Source organism: Mesoplodon mirus (genome assembly GCF_964341445.2).
Source record: "Mesoplodon mirus genome assembly, chromosome: 6".
NCBI classification, from domain to species: domain Eukaryota; kingdom Metazoa; phylum Chordata; class Mammalia; order Artiodactyla; family Ziphiidae; genus Mesoplodon; species Mesoplodon mirus.
Window position 1 is genome coordinate 30,459,277 of NC_138982.1, and position 23,408 is coordinate 30,482,684.

Below are 23,408 nucleotides of genomic sequence, written 5' to 3' on the forward strand. Positions count from 1 at the left end.
TCCCTGGGTGACCTCATTCAGTCCTTTGGTTCTAAACACTACCTCTGTGCTGAGAATTCCTAAATTTCTGTCTCCAGCTGCCTAATAGACAGTGGATGTCTAATGCACACGTCCAGAACTGAACTGATGGGCCTTTCTCTCCCCCTCTGCCAAGACTGCTGTGCCCACAGCCACCCTTGGCTCAGCTGGTGGCCGGTCCCATCCTTACAGCTGCTCCTCGACCCCTCTCACACCCAGGGCACCGTCCACCAGCGTGTACTACTGACCCACCTCCAGAGTATGTTCAAAATATGCCCACTTTTTTCCCTCATTTACCACCCTGGCCAGGATCCTTTTAGAATACATGGGAAGATGCTTCCCTCTGAATCTCAGTTTACTGAGAATCCTTAAATGATCTCCAAGGGCCTACTGGGTCATCCTGCTCCCCATTACCTCTCCCACCTCACCTCTTCCTCCGTCGTCGCATTCCGCTGTGGCGGTGCCTCACACCAGGGATGTACGTGCATTGTCATGTTTGTTCTGGCTGCTTCCTCTGCTTGGAGCACTCGGCCCCCAGCAGTCTCTGACTAAACCCTTCACCTGTTTCCAGTCTTAACTCAAATGTCATGTCTTCAGTGAATCCCATCCTGACCACCCTTTTTATACTGCAGCCTGCTGCACACCCCCCATGGCATTCTCAGTTCTTGTTTAACCTGCTCTACTCCTTCCTCATTCTTTTTTCCATAGAGTTTATCTTCTAACATATGAGGGCAGGAGTCTTTGTCACCTGCACTCACAGATCTACTCTAAGCAGTTAGAAGAGCGCCTGGCCATGTGGGGCTCAATGGGTATGTGTTAGGTGATGATGTGCCGAGAACCGTGCTAAATCCTGCAGATACAGTGTAGAGTAAGACAGCCTACCTCCTTGAATGGCAGAGCATATAAACAGGCTGTCACAAGGCCCTTGAAGCAGTTCAGTTAGAATAACCCTAGAATGCCATGAGAGATATCGGGGAAGCCATCCCCCAAAAGTGCGTTCTGAGCCAAAATCCAAAGGACAAGTAAAAAGTGGGGAGAAAACTTTTTAAGGAGAGAGCGTGACGTATTTAGAGATACAACGCAAGGCAACTTGAGTACTGAGTTACGCCAGAGTCTCTCAGGTCAAGTGGCAAAGGATCTGTGTATCGGAGTCAGCAGCTCGTCTGCAGGGGAGCAAGCCTAGACTAGGAAACAAGTTCACGGTTAGGGGTGGAAGGAGGGGGTGGGCAGAATTAAGGCAGAGACATTGGAGATGAAAGGACGTTGATGTTTCTAGAGCCCTTTTGATGGAACTCGGGGAGGGAAGAAGTCGCCTGCAGCCTGGCGTGGGGTGATGTGTGGGGGAAGTGCCATTGTTTAAGATGAGAATGTAGGAGGAAGAGCTGGGTTCAGTTAGGGACATGAGAAAAGTTCACTGGAAACTCCAAGTGGGTAACTGGATGTAGATATATGGATCTGGAGCCCAAAGTCAGCAAGATCTAGGTTGGACATAGAGATTCGGGAATCCTTAGTAAAATGTAGTCATGAAATCCATAGAAGTGAGTGGTATCACCCACTAAGATAAGTTCAGACTCTCCTAGCTATAAAAGACACTTTCATTATCAGTAAATTACATTTCTGGAAATACAGCAACTATATAGATTAAAATCAGGAGCCTAAATCGCTAACTTGTATAAGATATTTGGTCACACTGTGGGGCTCTAAATCAGTAGCCAGTAGGCAATCTTTGTTGATCATTTTCAAGGTTTTATATAGCTTTTCCTTATAAAGAGATGGAAGGGATAGTATAGCAGATGATAATGAAGGTCGCCTGTGACCTGATGTCTTCTGACATACTTTGCAATGTTAAATAGTAATCATGGTCCAAAGCTGGCAAGTCATAGTAAGTACCCATCTTATTTTACAATCAATTCTAACCTTCAAATTAATGATCCAGTTATAACTTGCTCCAGTAACAACAGAGGTTGATGATTAAATTAGGCTGTATGTTCTCACCATCTTCTCTCCCTACCCAACCAAGTGTTTCCTTACTCTGTTGTATTGATACTCTGGTGCCTTAGGGCTAAAGTCAGTCTTCTTCTGCTAAAGAAGGGAACGTATACAAAGGAAACATTTGTTTTGACTTAGGAGCTTTAAACCTGTTTACTTTATCTGTTTTTCTTCAGTGGACTATGACCCTAAAAGAAAAGTTAATTGATGGCCATGTGTCATTCATTGAACAAGCATCTTTTGAGCACCTGCTCAGAGCCTCATTCATGAATCTGTGCACATTTAGGTTTCTCAGCCTGTAAGCACTTACAGAACGACAAATTAACAGTAAGACTCTCCCACCATTCTGAACAAAGATTGATCAGTCTGTTTTTCCCCCTTATTCTAGTCTGATATTGTCTATGAATCTGGATGGATAGAGATAAGTTGTGAGATAGTGGAGGAATCATCCATCGTGGGCCTCAGTTTCCTCTGCTATAATGTAGTCTGTTAGGTCTCCTCCCACCCTAGATTTCTATGACTTTCCTCTTTCTCTACTTACTGGAAAGTTCTGAGTCATTCCAGTAAAACCAATTTATTATATAAGCTAGGTAATTTAAAGTATGTGTAAAGTTGAAGGCCTTTAGGCTTATTTCCTTGTATTCGTGAAGTGAGTCTTAGGATGAGTAATTTTAAAATTTTATCTTTAATTCTAGGCTATACCCCAGCTTTGGCCTGTGCTCCCAACAAGGACGTGGCTGATTGCCTCGCTCTCATTTTGGCCACCATGATGCCTGTCTCATCAAGTAGTCCTTTATCATCTCTGACATTCAATGCCATTAACCGTTATACAAACACCTCAAAAACAGTGAGCTTCGAAGCCTTGCCCATCATGAGGAATGAGCCCAGCTCCTACTGCAGCTTCAACAATGTCAGCGGGGAACAGGAGTACTTATACACTGATGTGGACGAGCTCAACGACTCCGATTCCGAGACCTACTGACCGGCTGAGCCAGAGGTCCAGGGAGGGAGTTCTGGCACTGACGCTTCAGACTGTGCTTTTCAGGAAGAAGGCACTTTCTCATTCACGTACAAATTCAGCCTAAGAGGAAAGATGACCGAGTAGGCGAATAGAAGAAATGAGGTAACATTAGGAAGAAGAGTTTTAAAGGCAAGCTTTGCAAAAGAGACTTCTAGAAACTTGAAATAGACTTGACCAGAGGAAAACACTTTGATGGCACATGGCTTTGTGGAATTATGTAATTTGGTTTTGCAGTGCTAGGAATTACTTGGGACACTGTGTACCCTAATCTGCTCACACAAGCAACACTATCGTGAAAGAAGAGATAAGGACACTAGATTTCAGTTTTATCAGTAAAACTACAACTAAATTTAAGGGCAATAAAAGTTTGGTACAGTAGGCATGATTGCACAGCAAATTGCCAAAGGACCAAATAACTCAAAGGGTTTTAATAGAATGCCACTTTGCGGAAGCTGGAGCGGGTGAAATGAGACATTATCTAAACCAAACTTCAATATTTCTGAAAATGAAGCTGAGATTTGGTTTTAAATGTTGATTTTTTTTTTTAAGAAAACATCTGAAAGCCTTCTAATACTGTATTAAACCATGAGAGAAAGCAGATGTATTTTTACATTTTTTTTTCTTTTACATAAAAATTTTAAAATTCCAACTTTTATAATATTAGAATTGAAAACCAGCTGATTGGGTGCAGTCAGGGTGAAAATATTTGTGATGTAGACATGAGGTAGATTGGGGTCGGGCTATTGTTGCCCAGTTTTGAATGGTTTAGGTTTAAAATTGAACTATTTTTGTTTGAAAATGTAAAGAATTTCCTAGAAGAAGGAAATTTCATGAAATCAGAAAGTAGATGATTTTCACCCTATTGCAGCCAAGTGGTCCTGGGGAGTGGAGTTTTCAATCTCACTACTTTGGATGGTACACCTTCATCGCCTGTGTCACCCTTGGGCCTCCACAGTGGATTGGGGGATTTTTGTTGTCATTGTTTAGTGAAGAATCAGAAAGAGAAACTCCCTTGTTATTCATAAGTTAACGCCATCAGGTTTCTCTCGGAAGGCATTTCTATATTGGGCAAGGTTTAAAATACTAAAGCCTTCAGGTCTTGTTGACATTTAAAGTAGGGTGTTTATAACATGCTACTGTTTAGGGAAGGAAGCAATTGCCTGCCGAATTGGAAGACTGCCTTTTAAGTAACAAAAAGAGGGGGGAAAGGCTGATGTTTAGGCTTTTAAATAACAATTTATATGGGTCTGCTTTTACTGTAACTGTCACTTTCCCAGTGAAAATGATTTCATATATGTAGGGGGTCTTCCAGGTCTGGGTAGAGATCCATAAATTTTCACAAAATGATACCCAATTTCATTTTATTCTTTTTGTATTGTGAAACTGGAAACTTTATGACATTGTAAATTATCAGCTGGTTTTTCTGAATATAAAGTGTGAAAACACAGAACAGTATTTTGATCTATTTGATAATTTTGTGGGTTTTTGAAGAATTAATGAGCATGTAAATAGAAATAGTGACTGCTTGAATACTGTATTTACTTGCACTCTTTCAGTACATCAAGATTCCTGTATATTTTAGAGTATAATAAAACACAGATGTGAGTTGTATTTAATAATGTATTTGTATCTGTGCATATTACCTAAAAATCTATAAAGTTTCTAGGGCATTGACTACTAGATTTTAAGCATTTTTTTCTAAAGTATTTACAGAAATTATAAATGTAATCATCCATCTTTTCTTTATAATATAAAGAAGTCATAATGGACCCTTCCTAATTATTAGTGGTAGGAAGGTGAATATGCATTTTGAAGACAGCAGACTACATTTTCTATTGTACCTTTTGAAAAAAAGAAAAAACTCAAGAGGATTCTAAAAGTATACATATGTGTGCTTTCTCTTTCCTTTTAGGAATTCTCTTCTGAATTCCCTGAGGGAATTTTCTAGAATCTCAGAATTGAAAGAGACCTGAGGTTCATCCAGTCTAACCTCTTAACAAATACAGGAGTCTCTTCTACAAGGGTGATCTTTCCACCTTGCATACTTCCAGTGACTCTACCTCACCAAGCAGTCCATTCAGTTGTTGAGCAGCTCTGTTAGAAAGGTCTTCCTTAGGTGGAGCTGAAGCCTCCTTCCCTCCTGGGAACTTCTGTCCTTGGGCCCTGGTCTGTCCTCCAAGAGAAGGCTGAGAACCTCGGCAGGATGACTTATGCCCTCTGCCGTGTCTTCTCTTTTGCAGGCTATTTGACTTGTCTGCTGAAGTGATTTCCAGAAGGACTCATTAGACACACTGTTAGATTTACCGCCTCTAATGAAACCCAAGGTGTAGCTATAAAGTAACAAGCTGTTTTTAATTTATCCTCACACATACCAGAATTTAGATCTTGCATCATTTTATGTAAACGATGCCATGACTGGAAATACTGGTGAGGTGGGTCTTCCAAATCACTTGCCCACTAGGAAAGCTATTCCATTACTCTGTGATCCCATTTTGTGATAGTCTGTTCCCCAGCTTGATCAACCACTTCCTTTGGTCGGCACCTGATGAGGGGGAGTCCCACAGTACTGTCCCAAACAGTATTTTAATGGCACTAGTATTGTTGGGGGAAGCACATGGACTGCTTGAATGAAGGGACACAGCGCCAGTGAGTTCCTTTATAGTTACACCTTGTGTGTCAGAGGCATTCAGGCCCTGTTCTGTAGTGGTTTTTATACCTGCACAGAATAGAAAAGCCTGTTTGCTTTTTTAACTTCTGCATGAAAGATGACATCTGAAGTATCTGCTATGTATTATAATACCAGCTTCTGTTGTAGAACTACTTTTAGGGCAGTGGTGGTAATAGCAAATGATCTCCTTTAATAAGACACACAACTCAAAACAGTGCCATTTAGTTCAGGATATCTCTAAGTGTAGCTGTCGATTTGGGGTTTAATTTGGCTTATATTGGACCTTTTAAATAAAGTTTTTTAATGCAATAAATCAAATGTCTTTCATGTGCAAACTTCTTTTCCCTTAAAATATCTGATTAGTGTTCAGTTGTAACTGGTTTTTACCTTTCTTTAGAAACTTACTGAATTTTCAATAAAGCTGTTAATTTACAGTTTAGATGAACCTTCCTAAATGGGCTTTTCAAATACAGTTATTCAACAAATACTTACTGCTTGTCCGCTATATACTTGGGGATGGGAATGGGCAGAAAGCGAGCCTAGAAATTGGGATCTTGTCCTCTCGGAGCTCAAATTTCATCATGGAAAGGTACGTACCTAAAAGTGGAAAGTGTGAAAGTGTAATTGAGGTAGAGATGAACTGCTAACTATGGAAGGTCAGTGAACAACAAGTTCACTCTGGGAAGGGTGATCAGAACAGGTTTCTTGGAAGAGGTGGCATTTAGGCTGGACATTGAGGAACAAATATGATCTGAGCAGGTGGAGAAGGGGCAAATGATATCTTGGAGGAAAAGAACAAAATCAGCAGTTCTTAAAATGGTTGGTGGAGGGGAGGTGGATGGAATAGACATCAGCACTTAGCATTCCCAAGCTAAAAAAAAGCTTATTATAAACATGTACAGAGATTAGCTAGAAGTGAGAACAGGAGATATAAATAGGTGATTGGAGGAGCAGGTCAAGAAGACGTTAATAACTTTTCCAAATCATCTTATGCTGATGATAACAACAGAAGGTGCATTTACGGTGTTAGTCACGTACCAGTCATGATTGTAAGTACTTGAAATCCATATCTTAATCCACACAACTGTCCTATGAGGTAGGTCTTATTAATAGCACCATTTAACAGGTGAGGAATAAGGCAAAGAGGTGAAGTGACTTTTGCCCAATCTTGTTTGGCCAGTAATTCATGAAGCCTAGATTCACATCCAGGCAGTCATTTCCACCACTGCTGCTCAATCACCTGATGACCTCTAATAGGCTTTCCGGTCCTTGTTGAAATTGGCAATTTTGAAGTTGGACCATATGCTTGACTACTAAATTATGTAAGTTCAGTTTTATTATCCTAGGTCACTAGTTTTAAACAGAAATGTACCGCAGCAGATGTTTATTGAACACCTGCTGTGTCCCAAGAACTGTGCTAGCCTCTGGGCATAGAGCAGTGAAGGAAGAGCTAATGGAATGTGTCCTCGTGATGGAGCCTAAGAGAATGACATCTGCTTATGTTTCTGTTGCCGCCTCAGGTCTCGTCAAGCTAAAATACTCATCCTCACTTATGCCTTTGCAGGTTGGCTGACGGGCTCAGCTGGGTGACGCCTCAGTCTGGAGTCTGGCTGGGCTTGACCGCTCATGGTGAGTTGGGCTCGATCTGCTCCATCTGTGTTCTCTGTGGATGAAGCACAAGAAGGCAAGCCTGACCCACACAGTTCACGCCTCTGTATGCATCACTGCTGCTAATACTCCAAACCTCAGTGAGATCAGGCAGTTGGCTGTGCTTGTTGGGGAAGGATAATTTGAGTTCAGTTCACAGTTCATTTAGCCCTGAAATGATGAGCCAGGCCAGTGTGTCATTGTTCTCAGTTTATCCACGGGCGTGCTTAGCAGTCTTTGCTCTCTGCCTGTTCCTTCCCTTCTTGTGGTTCCTTCTGGTGTAGGGGATTCAGATGTAAAACTGGGTAGCAAAAATGAATTTGGAATTGGAAAGCTCTTCCCTGGCAGTGTCGAACTGATTGTGTAGGTGTTTGATTTCAGTGTAGCACCATTCCCCTCTCTCGTGTCTGACTGTGACCATCTCTTCCAAATCAGGGCCTAATCTAACGGAAGACAGTAAAAGTACACGGGTGTAGAACACTCTCCACTGTCTAGGTCATTTCCGCGCCTCACTGTCTGCAGCACTCATGTGAGTCTCCGTTTCTCTGCCTTCCTCTTTCTGTGTTATTTCTCATTTTCTTGAGGGTGGTTTACTCCTGTTGTCTTCCTGTGATTCTTATCTGTCTTCTTTCTTGATTAGGACTGAAATGCAGGCTTTATTTGAAAAGCCAGTGATTTGATCTTAAAATATTTCTTCCTCTTCGCCCTTCTCTAAACTTGAAGAAAAATTGCATTTTCGCTTTTAAGCCCTTCAGCAAACATGTTTTGAGTACACACTCTACAGCAGGCACTGTGTTAAATCCTGGAGCTACACCAGGGATGAAGTCCCTGCCCTCAGGAGGCTTCCATTTTAGTCCGGGAGAAAGACAAAAAGGATGTCAATGGTGATTATTCTGCAGAGAAAGATTTGTGAGATTTGGTATTTGGGGGAGATCCTTGATTTAAAAAATGCCTTGCCCTTTTATGCACGAGGGGATTACACAAACAATTTTTTTTAATGGGATAACCTTTTTAAAATATATATATTTATTTATTTATTTTGGTTGCACTGGGTCTTAGTTGCAGCAGATGGGCTCCTTAGTTGTGGCACATGGGCTCCTTAGTTGCGGCAGGCAGGCTTCTTGGTTGTGGCATGCAAACTCTTAATTGTGGCATGCACATGGGATCTAGTTCCCTGACCCGGGATTGAATCCCGGCCCCCTGCTTGGGAGCACAGAGTCTTAATCACTGCACCACCAGGGAAGTCCCTACACAAACAATTTCTGATGTGAGACACCATAAGGTTTTGCTGAGAAAGTGGAAGAATGTTGAAGCAACAAACTAATAAAAGCAGGAAAAGGATAGAGAAAGATGGTGAGTTAATCCCCAAAAGCAAACCTGAGGTTAAACTAACCCAGAGCATGTCATAGGTTAACCCAGGCATCAATTGTCATTTCAATAGAGGGGATCTGGGTTGATTGAAGTGTTTCTCAGATGTCTCCTAGCTCTGCCATCCCTAGTCCCTGACATGTAACTTGCTTAAACCTTCAGTTAGAAATGAACATGGCACAACGCTTGGGGTTAGGTTACCACTAAGCTCTAAAACAGGCTTTTCGGTAATGTTGGCCACCCCCCAAAAATGGGAAGTTGGTTCATTTCTGGTACCCAAAGTAACAGCAGGTACTGTTATATTGCCTCAGACCTAGTAGAAACAAAACGCATTTTTTATGTTGACAGTAAATTTTTCACTTAACATCTTCTTGTGTAACCTGGTTTGAGCTCTTATCATGCCTGTCACAAAGATGGTAGGACCCAGTATACATGAGAGGAAAGTTTCTCATGGTTCTGATACTCATGGTAAGAAATGGCAAAGTCAAAGAGAATGTGAATGAAAAGAATTCAAGGTAAAGGGCCTTCTTGAGAAGAGCTTTGTCTCTCCTCACATCTAGGTGGCCATAAGTGTGTAGGGGCTTGGGAAGAAAGGCCATTGGTTGCCTGCAGTACTAGGTGACTAGTAGAAATAGGACCTAAGACATTGCAAATGGTCCAAAAGCTTTTTCCAAGTGATGTCAGTGAAAATGGCAGAGCAAGGACCACTGAGTCTCGATAAGATCTTTGACCTTTGTGGCGTTTCAATTTGCTCAAGTTGCATTCCTCATTCCAGCTCTGCAGGAGCCTTAACAACTAAGCCCACATTCTTGGTGCAGACAAGCAGCCACCAAAAGAAGCAAAACAAAACTAGAGCTCTGTTAAAGCCTCATTCCCAAGAATTGTCATTATTTTGCCTGTCTGATGGTTCCCTGGAAGATCCCACTTACCACACTGTCTGTAGTTGAGCTAACTCAAAGTTGACCCAGTGTGAGTTATTCTCCCTGGAGAGGTATTTGTTGAAAACAATTACAGGAAAGAGTTTTGGGTTTGTTTTTTTTTAATTGAAATGTAGTTGATTTACAATGTCATGTTAGTTTCAGGTATACAGCAAGGTGATCAGTTATATATATATATTTCAGATTCTTTTCCCTTATAGGTTATTACAAAATACTGAGTATAGTTCCCTGTGCTATATAGTAGTAGGTCCTCATTGGTTATCTATTTTATATATAGTAGTTCATATATGTTAATCCCAAACTCCTGATTTATCCTTCCCCTCCCCTTTCCCCTTTGGTAACCATAAGTTTGTTTTCTGTGTCTGTGGGTCTATTTCTGTTTTGTAGATAAGTTCATTTGTGTTATATTTTAGATTCCACATTTAAGTGATATCATGATATTTGTCTTTCTTTGTCTGGCTTACTTCACTTACTGTGATAATCTCTAGGTCCATCCGTTGCTGCAAATAGCATTATTTCATTCTTTTTTATGGCTGAATAATATTCCATTGTGTGTGTGTGTGTGTGTGTGTGTGTGTGTGTGTGTGTGTGTGTGTGTACACCATATCTTCTTTATTCATTCATCTGTCGATGGACATTTACATTGCTTCCATGTCTTGGCTATTGTGAATAGTGCTGCTATGAACACTGGGGTGTATGTATCTTTTCAAATTATGGTTTTCTCCGGATATGTGCCCAGGAGTGGGATTGCAGGATCGTGTGGTAGCTCTATTTTTAGTTTTTTAAGGAACCTCCATACTGTTCTCCATAGTGGCTGCACCAATTTACATTCCCACCAACACTGCAGGAGGGTTCCTTTTCCTCCACACCCTCTCCAGCATTTATTGTTTGTAGACTTTTTAATGATGGCCACTCTGTGTGTGAGTTTTGATTTGCATTTCTCTAATAATTAGCGATGTTGAATATCTTTTCATGTGCCTGTTGGCCATCTGTATGTCTTCTTTAGAGAAATGTCTGTTTAGATCTGCACATTTTTTGATTGGGTTGTTTTTTTGATATTGAGCTATACGAGCTGTTTGTATATTTTGGAGATTAATCCCTTGTTGGTCACATTGTTCGCAAATATTTTCTCCCAGTCCATAGATTGTCTTTTCATTTTGTTTATGGTTTCCTTTGCTGTGCAAAAGCTTTTAAGTTTAATTAGGTCCCATTTGTTTATTTTTGTTTTTATTCCCATTACTCCAGGTGATGGATCCAAAAAGATCTTGCTGTGATTTATGTCAAAGAGTGTTCTGCCTATGTTTTCCTCTAGGAGTTTTGTAGTATCCGGTCTTACATTTAGGTCTTTAATCCATTTTGAGTTTATTTTTGTTTATGGTGTTAGAGAATGTTCTAATTTCATTCTTTTACATGTAGCTCTCCAGTTTTCCCAGCACCAGGCAAGAGTTTTAATGTTGCACTTGTCTTAGGAGGTGGATAAGAGCTGAGGCAAGCAACAGACAACCAAAAAGCTTAAAAGGAAAAGCTAGGGGAGTAGATATCCATAGGACATGGTTCTAGGAATTCTAGAATGCCCCACATACGTGGAGTTGTGTGCATGCTTGTGGAAGACCCAAGGCTACCCGAAATTCTTGCCTGTGCCTAATTTTGAGGCTCTGCACAAACAGGAAGTGAAAGCCAATTTTCAACTGCCAGGCTGTGTTCTAAAGATGTGCCCTTATGTACACAGCCCCTTGGCAAAGACCAGGGAATTCTTTTGGTCCCAGATGTTTAAGAAAATCTCTGTCCAATCGTTAGCTGACAGCTAAGCTAAATGAGTAGAGACTTCATTGGCCACACATGGCAAACGATACAGACTTTACAGAACATGTTCAGAAAAGTCACTGAACCACTATAACAAGCAGCAATAACAAACCCAGGGGAGGTAGATGAATCTGATTTCCAGAACTGCTATGTTATATTATTTTAAAAGTCCAGTTTTCAACAAAAGATTGAGATATGCAGAGAAACAATGTATGGCCCATACACAGGAAAAACAATCAATAGAAACTATCCTTGAAGAAGCTGAGACATTGGGTTTACTACACAAAGAATGTAAATCATTTATTTTATTTTTTTAAATTTATTTATTTATTTTATTTTATTTTATTCACTTTATTTTTGGCCGCATTGGGTCTTCGTTGCTGCGTGCGGGCTTTCTCTAGTTGTGGCGAGCAGGGGCTACTCTTTGTTGTGGTGCGAGGGCTTCTCATTGCGGTGGCTTCTCGTTGCGGAGCATGGGCTCTAGGCGTGCAGGCTTCAGTAGATGTGGCACACAGGCTCAGTAGTTGTGGCTCATGGGCTCTAGAGCGCAGGCTCAGTAGTTGTGGTGCACAGGCCTAGTTGCTCCACGGCATGTGGGATCTTCCCGGACCAGGGATCGAACCCATGTCCCCTGCATTGGCAGGCGGATTGTTAACCACTGCACCACCAGGGAAGCCCATAAATCATTTATTTTAAACATGTTCAAGGGGCTAACAGAAACCATGTCTGAAGAATTAAGAGAAAGTTTTCTTTTAAATGCTTCACCAAATAGAGAATATCGATAAATATATAGAGATAATATTTTTTAAAGCAAATGGAGATTCTGTATTTGGAAATTATAGTAACTGGAATAGAGGGCCTCAGTGTTACATTTGAGTAGGCAGAAGAATCAGTGAGCTTGAAGATAGGTTAGTTCCTAGTCTTGAGGAACAGGGGGAAAAATGAAAAGTGATCATAGCCTCAGAGACCTGTGAGATCCCAATAAACATAGCAACATACACACAAGGGAAGTCCCAGAAGGAGAAGAGAAAGAAAAGGAGGCAGAAAGAATATTTGAAGAAATAATGGCTGAAAACTTAATTTCAAAAACATTAATCTACAAACTCAAAAAGCTCAAAGAACTCCACGTAGAATATAAACTCAAAGAGATCCAGGCTACACACATTATAATCAAACTATCAAAAGACAAAACAAGACTCTTGAAAGCAGAAAGAGAGAAGCAATTCATCATGTAAAAGAAATCTTACTAATAAGAGTAACAGCTGGTTTCTCATCAGAGTCAAGGGAGTCAGAAGGCAGGGGCATGGTGCTCAAGGCGCTGAAAGAAAAATACTGTCAGTCAAGAACTCTATATCCAGCACAACTGTCTTTCAAAAATGACAGACAAATTAAGATATTCTATTTATTATTACCTATTTGTTATTTAAAAAACAGTAAATATAACAGCTAAGTAAATTTAAAGACAGTACAAATCTATTTTTTGTAAATCTTTATTTCTCTTATCTGATTTAAAAGTCAACTACATAAAGCTATAACTATAAATCTGTGTTGATGGGCACACAATGTATGAAAATGTAATTTGTGACAATAACAACACAAAGGAACAGGGGAAACGGAGCTAACTCCTGTAGAAAAAGGTTTTGTATAGTACAGGCATACCTTGTTTTATTGGGCTTCACTTTATTGCACTTCACAGATAATGCATTTTTTTTTACAAATTAAAGGTTTGTGGCAATGCTGAACTTTTCCAGCAACGTATGCTCACTTCATATCTGTCACGTTTTGGTAATTGTTGCAATATTTGGAATTTTATTCTTATTATATTTGTTACAGTGATGTGTGATCCGTGATCTGTGATGTTCCTATTGTGATTATTTGGGGGTGTCACGAACCACACCCATATAAGATGGCGAATTTAGTACATGTGTGTGTTCTGACTGCTCCACCAATCAGCCATTTGTTTCCTCATCTCTCTCCCTCTCCTCAGACCTCCCTCTTCCCTGAGACACAACAATATTGAAATTAGGCCTATTAATAACCCTATAATGGCCTCTAAGTACTTTAAGTGAAGAGTCTCACGTCTCTCACTTTAAATCAAAAGCTAGAAATGGTTAAGCTTAGTGAGGAAAGCATGTCAAAAGCCCAGATAGGCCAACAGCTAGGCCCAGTGCACCAAACAGTTAGCCACATTGTGAATGAATGCAAAGGAAAAGTTCATGAAGGAAATTGAAAGTGCTACTCCAGTGAACACATGAATGATAAGAAAGCAAAACAGCCTTATTGCTGATATGGAGAAAGTTTTAGTGGTCTGGATAGAAGATCAAACCAGCCACCACATTCCCTTAAACCAGAGCCTAATCCAGAGCAAGACCTTAACTCTCTTCAATTCTATGAAGGCTGAGAGAGGTGAGGAAACTGCAGAAGAAAAGTGTGAAGCTTAGCAGAGGTTGGTTCATGAGGTTTAAGGCAAGAAGCCATCTCCATAACATGAAAGTGCACGGTGAAGCAGTGAGTGCTGATGACGAAGCTGCAGCAAGTTATCCAGAAGATCCAGCTAAGATCATTAATGAAGGGGTAACCACATTAAACAACAGATTTTCAATGTACATGGACTGCCTTCTATTGGAAGAAGATGCCATCTAGGACTTCCATAGCTAGAGAGGAGAAATCAATGCCTGGCTTCAAAGCTTCAAAGGATAGGCTGACTCTCTTGTTATGGGCTAACATTGCAGTTAACAATGCAGCTAACATTGAAGCCAATACTCGGATTCTGAAAATCCTGGGACCCTTAAGAATTACGCTACCTACTCTGCCTGTCCTCCATAACAGCAAAGCCTGGATGACAGCACATCTGTTGATAACATGGCTTACTGAATATTTTAAGCCCACTATTGAGACCTGTTGCTCAGAAAATAAGATTCCTTTCAAGACGACTGCTCATGCATCTGGTCACCCAAGAGCTCTGAGGGAGATGCACAATGAGATGCATGTTGTTTCCATACTTGCCAACACAACATCCATTCTGCGGTCTATGGATGAAGGAGTAATATTGACTTTCAAGCCTTATTATGTAAGAAATACATTTCCTAAGGCTATAGCTGCCATAGAGAGTGATCCCTCTGATGGATCTGGGCAAAGTCAACTGAAAACCTTCTGGAAAGGATTCACCATTCTAGATGCCATGACAGACATTCGTGATTCATGGGAAGAGGTCAAAATATCAACATAAACAGGAGTTGGGAAGAAGTTGATTCCAACCATCACAGATGACTGTGAGGGTAGAGGAAACAACTGTAGATGTGGTGGAAACAGCAAGAGAACTAGAATTAGATGTAGAGCCTGAAGATGTGAATTGCTACAATCTCATGATAAAAGTTTAACAGATGAGGAGTTGCTGCTTATGGATGAACAAAGAGTGGGTTCTTGAGATGGAATCTACTCCTGGTGAACATGCTGTGAAGATGGTTGAAATGACAAAGGTTTAGAATATTACATAAACTTAATTGATAAAGCAGTGGCAGGCTTTGAGAGGACTGACTCCAATTTTGAAAGGTCTACTGTGGGTAAAATGCTATCAAACAGCACTGCATGCTACAGAGAAATCGTTCATGAATGAAGAGTCAATTGATGGGGCAGACTGTATTGTTGTCTTATTTTAAGAAACTGCCAGTCACCCCTGCCCTCAGCACCACCACCCTGATCAGTCAGCAGCCATCAACACTGAGGCGAGACCCTCCACCAACAAAAAGATTACAACTCACTGAAAGCTCAGATGACGGTTAGCATTTTTCAGCAATAAAATGTTTTTTAATTAGGGCATGTACAGTTTTTTAGAGATAATGCTATTGCACACCTAGTAGACTACAGTATATTGTAAACGTAACTTTTATATTCACTGGGAACCAAAAAAAAATCTGTGTAACTCACTTTGCGATATGTGCTTTACTGCAGTGGTCTGGAACTGAACCTGCAGTATCTTCAAGCTGTATCTGTATTGAAAGTTAGCTTTATTAATATGAACTAAATTGTTACAAGTTAACATGTTAGTTGGACTACCCAGGACAAACACTAAGAAGATAACTATAAATTATAAAAGAAATGACAAGAGAATTAAAATGGTACACTAGAAAATATCTAACACAAAAGAAGGCAGTGATGGAGGCCTAGAGAAACAAACAAGAACAGATACAAAACAAATCGCAAAATGGCAGGTGTAAAATCTACATTATCGGTAATACATTGAATGTAAATAGATTAAACTCTAATTATAAGGCAGAGAGTAACAGAATGAATATAAAACATCCAATTATATACTGTCTATAAAACATGTGCTTTAGATTCAAAGACACAAATAAGTTGAAAGAGGATGAAGAGAAATACCATGGCAACAGCATCCAAAAGAGAGCTGTAATGGCTGTACTACTAAATAAATGAGAAATATTTTGAGATTAATGAAAGCAAAAGTATAACATTCCATTTCACTGCAGTGAAAGCAGTGCTTAGAAGGAAATTAAGCTGTAAACACAGTAAAAAGGAAGAAAGGTCTCAAGTCTATAACCTAGTTTAAGAAACTAGACAAAAGAAGTGCAGACTAAAATCCAAAGCAGGCAGAAGAAAACAATAGAAATTAGAGCAGAAATAAATGAAGTAGGGATTCAAAAAAAAATAGAGAAAAATCAACAAAACAAAATTCATTTACAAAAATCAACAAAATTGACAAACTTGTAGCTAGAATGACCAAGAAAAGAAGACGATTGAAAATCAGGAATGAAGAGGGGGGAATTCTACTAACCTCACAGAAATAAAAAATTTACTAGAGTACTATGAATAATTACATACCAACAGATCTGCTAACCCAGATGAAGTGAACAAATTCCTAGAAAGATAAACTATCAAAACTGTTTCAAGAAGAAATAGAAAATATGAGTAGGCCTATAACATGTAAAGACATTGAATTTGTAATAAAAAAAAACTCCCCAGAAAGAAAAGCTCAGGACCAGGTGACTTCACTGGTGGATTCTACAAAACATTTGAAGAATTAACACCAGTCTTTCACAAACTCTTAAAAAACTGAAGAGGGGGGAAACACTTCCCAACTCGCTCTGTGAAGTATTAACCTCATACCAAAACCAGACAAAGGCATCTCAAGAAAAGAACACTACAGACCCAATATCCTTTATGAATATAGATGGAAAAATTATCAACAAAATAACATTGAACCAAATCTATCAACATCTAGAAAGTCTTATACACCATGAATATCCCTTATGAATACAGATGCAAAAGTCATCAAAAAAATACTATCAACCCAAATCTATCAATGCTTAAAAAGTATTATATACCATGACCAAGTGGGATTTATCCCAGGAATGCAAGATATTTTCAACATATAAAAATAAGCCAATGTTAAAATAAATAAGCCAATGTAATACACTGTATAATAAAGGGGGTAAACACTTGATTATCACTATTAATGGAGAAAAAGAATTTGAAACCCTTTCATGATAAAAACACTAAACAGTAGGAGTAGAAGGACTCTTCATCTATGAAAAGCCCACAGCTAACATCATACTTAATGATGAACGACTGAAAGCTTTTCTCCCCTAAGATCAGAAATGAGGCAAGGATGTCCACTGTCACCACATCTACTCAACACTGTACTAGAGGTTCTAGCCAGAACAATTAGGAAGGGGGGGAAAAAAAGGCATTCATATAAAAAGAAGTTAATCTATTTGTAGATGACATGATCTGGTGTATAGAAAATCCTAAAAACTCCACCAGTACATTATTAGTGCTGATAAGTTCAGCAAGTTTACTGGACACAAGATCAAAATAAAAAACTAACTCTATTTTTATACACTTGCAATTAACAATCCAAAAATGAAATTAAGAAAACAATTCCATTTATAATAGCATCCAAAAAATACTTGGGAATAAAAATAAAAGGAGTATAAAAATTTGTACACTAAAAATGACTAAATGGGAAGACATCCTGTGTTCATGAACTGGAAGATTTAATATTATTAAAATGGCATTCCCCAAATTAATCTCCAGATTTAATGTAATACCTATCAAAATTCCACTGATTTTTTTTGACAGAAATTGACCAGGTGACCCTAAAAAGGTCATATGGAACTGCAAAGGACCCAAAATAGCCAAAACAATTTTGATAAAGAACAAAGAGGACTCAACACTTCCCAATTTAAAAACTTACTCCAATGCTACTGTAATAAGGACAAGTGTGGCACTTGCTTTAGGACAGACATACAGATCAATGGAATAAAACTGAGTCTAGAAATAAACCTGTATATTTATGGTTAATAGATTTCAATAAGGGCACCAAGACAATACAATGGGGAAAGAATAACGTCTTTCAACAAACGGCACTGGGACACCTAGATGCTCACTTGCAAAAGAATGAATTTGCACCCCTTTCTCACAACACATAGAAAAATTAACTTCAGTGGATCGTAGATCTAAGCATAAGAGCTCAAACAATAAAACTCTTAGGGGAAAACATAGCTGTAAGCCTATGACCTTTAATTAGGTATGACACCTAAAGCACAGCCAACCAAAGAAAGAAGATAAATTCAACTTCATCTTAAAATTTAAAATTTCATCACAAAATTAAAAACTTTTGTATACCAAAAAATGGTATCAAAAAGTGAAAAGACAACCAACAAATGGAGAAAACATTTGCAGATCACTTATCTGATAAGGGTCTAATATCCAAAATAGACAAAGAACTCTTACAACTAAATAATAAAAAGACAATCCAATTTTTTAAATGGGCGTAAGATTTTAATAATTTCTTCAAAGAAGATATTTGGGTGGCCAATAAGCACTTGGAAAGATGTTCAGCGTTATTAGCAACTAGGTCAATGAAATCACGACCACGATGAGACACCACAACCACTGAGATGGCTGTGATTTTAACAAACAGACAATAACAAGCATTAGCAAGGATGTGAAGAAATTTGAATTCTTACACATTGCTAATAGGGATGCAAAATGATGCAGCCCCTTTGGAAAACAGTCTGTCTGACAGTTCCTCAAATAATTAAACATTGACTGGTATGACCCAGCAATTACACTCCTAGATATATACCCAAGGAATTGAAAAACATATATTCACATATAAACTTGTACATGAATATTCATGGCAGCATTATTCCTAATAGCCAAAAAGGGGAAACAACGCAATGTCCACTAACTTAATGGATAAACAAATGTGGTATATCTATACAGTGAAATACTATTCAACCATAAGAAGGGAGAACTTATACATACTACACAAGGATAAACCTTGAAAACATTACACTGAGTGGAAGAAGGCAGGAACCAAAGGCCACATATTGTATGATTCCATTTATATAAAATGTTCAGAATGGGCAAATCCATCGAGATAGAAAGTATATTAGTAGTTGCCATGGGATGGGGGGAGGGAGAATGGACATGACTGCTCGTGGGTACAGGGTTTCTTTTGGGGGTGAGGGCACTGAGCCGGCCGCCTGTGGGTCAGCACTGGCCCAGGTGGGTTTCCCTCAGCAGGGCTGTGGGCAGGCCCTCCTCTCGAGAGGCCATGGTGGGCACTGGGGCGGACAGGCTGCCAGCAGGCCGTGGCTTTACCTTCTCTAAGAACAGGACTTTTTAAGCCCATCGTTGTCTCTCACTCCCTCTGCACAGAAGACCACAGAGAGGTGCAGCTGCACCCCCATGAGAAACCACATGGACAGCCGCTTCCCCCAGGCCTCATTCCACCAAAAATACACTGGGTGTCTGCCCCTGTGTTATGGTCAAGATCACCATCTGCTTCCTGAGTTTCAGGATCACGGCTGACAGAAGCGTATCACAACCGTGAGTCATACGTGCCTTTTTTTCCCCCTGAAAATGATTTATTTTACTCATTTCCCCCCTACCCTCCACTTTGTTCTGCCATCTGGCAACTACTTTTTATCATAAAAATCATAATTTCTTGTCCCCCTCATTTCTACTTCATGAGCAGTTCGTTAGTTCTAAATTGTCAGTAGATAGTAACTTGGGGAAAGTTCTCAGTACACTGCTCAGAAGAGCAAAATGTGCTTCCAGCAGGTGCTTCAAAAATGTTTGCTGGGTGAAGTAGCTCCGCCAAGTCTGTATTCAGGCCTGGCCTCTGTCTCTCTCTGGATGATTTGAATCATCTTGGCAGGAAGCAACAATATGCATTTCTGAGATGATTTCTGTTTCCCTGGAGCAGGGGCGGCCACATCCGGAGCCGTGTGCCCCCTCCAGCTCGCCCCTCCCGGGTCTGCGCCAGCATCTGGTGGGAGAGGTCCCCGTCCCGTTCCGGGGGGACCTCCTGGGTTTCCTCAGGAATCCCGAGCTGTTCCTGCAAATTCCCTGAAGTCCGGCTTGACTCATTCTAGGCCTTTGCAAGCGGGCAGTGAGTCAGCGGGTCTTTGCTTCTTTCCCACGTGGATGATTCAATACACATCCCACAAATGAGAAAACTGGGGCACAGCAAGGTTCAAATAAATAGTCGAGGTCTACGTAGTGAAGAGTAAACAGGGAGGCCAAGAAAGTAAAGCTGGTCAGTCTGACCCTAGGATCTATGCTCTTTAGTATCCTGCCTAAAAGCCAGGAAGGGGTCTGGAAAGCCACACTGGCGGGGGGGAATGGGGAAAGAATTTCATTTTTTACTTCATGTAATTATGTATAGATATATGCACATACTGTTTTTAAAAACCTAATTTATAAAGGAGATGAAACTAAATATAGCCACACATTGAAGGGGCAAATCACAGAAAGCTAACTATCCATTTTCTTTAAAAGCTACAGATTTTCCACCTTAAAAATGATCTGAAACAGTTACTAGGCATAGTCAAAGTGACTTTGAAATGTTGGATACAAATAATACAGACCAGTGGCCTAAAGAATGTCTTCACACACTGAACATGACTTTGCACGTGCAGTTCATATTTTGGGAGGTCCTCACTGTCCCTGGTGGGCTTTCCAAAGACACCTGTTGAGTGACTGAATAAAGACTAAGTGGGCCAAACCCCACACCATTCCTGCAACCCGTCTGCAAAGAGAAGGCCCTGCCAGCGGACTGGGAATGAATTCCCAGCATTGTTCCTCCCTGCACAGTTGGGCAGCCGGAAGGCTCCTGCCCAGAGCTAGCGTGATTTATTAAGGTGTCTGGAATCCCTGGATGAGACACGCTGTGCACAAAAACCCTATGACTCATCTGTTCCCATCGCTGCCCTCTCTCCAGCACTTTTTTCCAGCCTCTCTCTCCAGGGCACTGCACTCCTTCTTTCCAGTTATTCTAAGTCCTGCCTGACACATTCCGATCACTCACAGAAAGGCAGATGTGAGAAAAGCTTCCCTTCTATTTTTAAAAGCTGCCTCAGGATCCACATTGCTGATGCTGCTGGTGGCTCTGGCACGATCAGTCCAGGGGGATGAATTCTGGCCAACCAGAATGGAAAAGTCCCCATGGCAGCCATTTCTAACACGGCTTTTGCTTTGAGAGTTTGTTTCTTACCCTAGAAAATGTTTGAGGCTTCTGAAATACCTGTATATCCTGGGTGTCACTTGATCAACAGCAAGAACACACACGAGGGCTTCCCTGGTGGCGCAGTGGTTGAGAGTCCGCCTGCCGATGCAGGGGACACGGGTTTGTGCCCCGGTCCGGGAAGATCCCACATGCTGTGGAGCGGCTGGGCCCATGAGCCATGGCCGCTGAGCCTGCGCATCCGGAGCCTGTGCTCTACAACGGGAGAGGCCACAACGATGAGAGGCCCACGTACTGCAAAAAAAAAAAAAAAAAAAAAAAAAAAAAAAAAACACACACACACACACAAAACCTGCTGTTTTGTAGACATGTAAAATACAAACTGACGTACATTTTTGTTTGCGCTCTTAAAACAACTGTGTAATGGAAGATCTGCTGAAGGAAGACGTGGCTTGAATAATAGAAATGTGAGTAGAAAATACCAGAAAATGTCTCACGAATTTGCACTTAAGAGGAAAAGACACTGGCGAAATCTGTCTCCCTACCTCTTCCCGTGGCTCCCAGGATGGGCTCTGGGGCGAAGAAGTGGTCCCGGTGCTGTGAGCTTTGGCCTGTGCCAGTGCAGGGGGAGCCCACCCCACACCCCCTAGTCCTTCTCATACAACCGCCCGTAGAGAGCTCCCGTCACCAGGCCAGAGGACAGTCTGCTCTTCCTCAGGAAATAGTGATCATTCTCCCAGCCCAGCTCGTCAGGGGTTTCCAGGGTCATCCCTGAGGTCAGAAGCACTGGAAAGATATAGGAGGTACTGAAGTTCCCCCACAGGTGAAACTCAAATATCCCCGCAGCCTCTGTGACCTCCTGCCCACAGGTTTCAAAGCCAAGACCGCCACACTTGACCAGGGCACAGACTTGAACGTAGTAAGTGCCGTGCACAGTGTGAAGGCCGTCAAAGACCCCCAGGGCATACAGTTCCTTGGACAGAGTGGGCCTCTGGTAAAGCAAATGACAGCAAAGGCTATTTGCACAGACTCGGAGGTAGCCTTCCTTGCCCCACACGGGAACCAGGGTGAAATTGTCATACATCATTTCAGAGTTAAATGTGGGAGGGGCATTCGTGTTCCATTTGGGGGCTCCGTCACAGTGGACCTCCTGAGCATCCTTCTCAGAGTATGGATCCCCTGCCAAGATTTTTAAAAACTTACTATGGGATGGGTCCATTTTCCCTGTGGCATTCCCTGTGCCAATGAGACCCTGTGGATTTTTGGCTACCTGGGCAATTATAAGGTGACCTTCGGGGCTTTCCATGTCATGGTGCCAAAAGGACTTCAGAGGGGTGTGTATGCCACTTCCCGTCATCCCCAGAGATGGATGGTGGATGTTCGCAGCCAGAAAGTTGACACCAAAGGTGATGGCAAAACCTCTCTGAATCTGAATGGCCGCCAAGAGTGGGAGCTGGTTCATCCAGGCGGTCGGATACACTACATGCTTCACCTCCGAGTCTCTGAGGAGCCTGACAGCAGGGTCGAAGAACAATATGTCAAAGCAAGTGAAGATGCCAAACTTGCCAGCAAAGGGGGTATCAAAGGTGATGTGATCCACTTCCAGGGGGGTATTGAACGCTGCTTCAAAGTAGAGGTTTTGTTTGCGGTAGCTGTCAACCAGGGTTCCATTACTGCTGAACACCACGTTCGTGTTATACTGGTATCTGCCATCATTTGGGCACCCTGGGTCACTGCTATAACAAGGCTGCTTTGTCCCAAGATTGGCCACCAGGAACATCTCTCCCTTGACAGCCATACAACTCAGGCGCTGGAGGACCTAGAGGGAAAAAAAAAAGTGTAAATAAAGGAAATTTTTAAACCCTGCCTTTTTCTTACAATTTTAAAATAGTACCTGTATTGTATCGATAATATATAAATAGCTATCATAAATCAATAAGAAAAAGTAACCACTACTGAAAGCGTGCAAAGGATATGAACAGGTAGTTCATAGATGAACAAATACAGATGGCCAACAAACATTGACAAGATGCTCAGTCTCATTAGTAGTAAGGAGATACAAATTAAAATGATAATGAGATATCATTTTTCACCTCTATAAGATTGGCAAAAATTAAAAAGACTATTCTATCTTGCATTGACCAAAGGATGGGCAAACAGGCACTCATGCACTATTACTGGGGATGCAAAGTGCAATCAAAATCTTTTTTTTTTTTTATTAGTTTCTGCTTTATAACAAAGTTCAAAATCTTTTAAAGGGAAAACTTGGTGCTCTTTAAAAAATAATTTTTAAAAGTGCTTATCTTGGGGGGGCTCCAATCAATATGGTGGAGCAGAAGGACAGGGAGCTTACCTCCTCCCACAAATACATAAAAAATACATCTACATCTGGAACAATTCTCACAAAATACCTACTGAACCCTGGCAGAATATCTCCAACACCCAAAATCGCAAGAAGGA

The 23,408-nt window shown here is 40.9% G+C and overlaps 2 protein-coding genes across 11 annotated transcripts in view; one reads left to right on the top strand and one right to left on the bottom strand.

Annotated features, from left to right (window-relative positions):
* The window catches only part of ANKRD28 (ankyrin repeat domain 28), a 164,097-nt gene extending 158,045 nt beyond the window's left edge, over positions 1 to 6,052 (top strand). For all 4 annotated transcript variants that reach the window (XM_082625678.1, XM_082625679.1, XM_082625677.1 and 1 more), the window contains one exon: positions 2,703 to 6,052. In XM_082625678.1, the coding sequence (XP_082481804.1) occupies positions 2,703 to 2,989 (287 nt within the window). In that variant the 3' untranslated portion in view covers positions 2,990 to 6,052. The remainder of the gene's footprint in view (positions 1 to 2,702) is intronic.
* Positions 6,053 to 19,163: 13,111 nt separating this feature from the next.
* The window catches only part of BTD (biotinidase), a 46,122-nt gene continuing 41,877 nt past the window's right edge, over positions 19,164 to 23,408 (bottom strand). For 6 of the 7 annotated variants that reach the window (XM_082625687.1, XM_082625689.1, XM_082625684.1 and 3 more), the window contains one exon: positions 19,164 to 22,767. In XM_082625687.1, coding sequence (XP_082481813.1) covers positions 21,595 to 22,767 — 1,173 coding nt within the window. In that variant the 3' untranslated portion in view covers positions 19,164 to 21,594. The remainder of the gene's footprint in view (positions 22,768 to 23,408) is intronic. The other variant, XR_014294433.1, reaches the window with a different exon arrangement.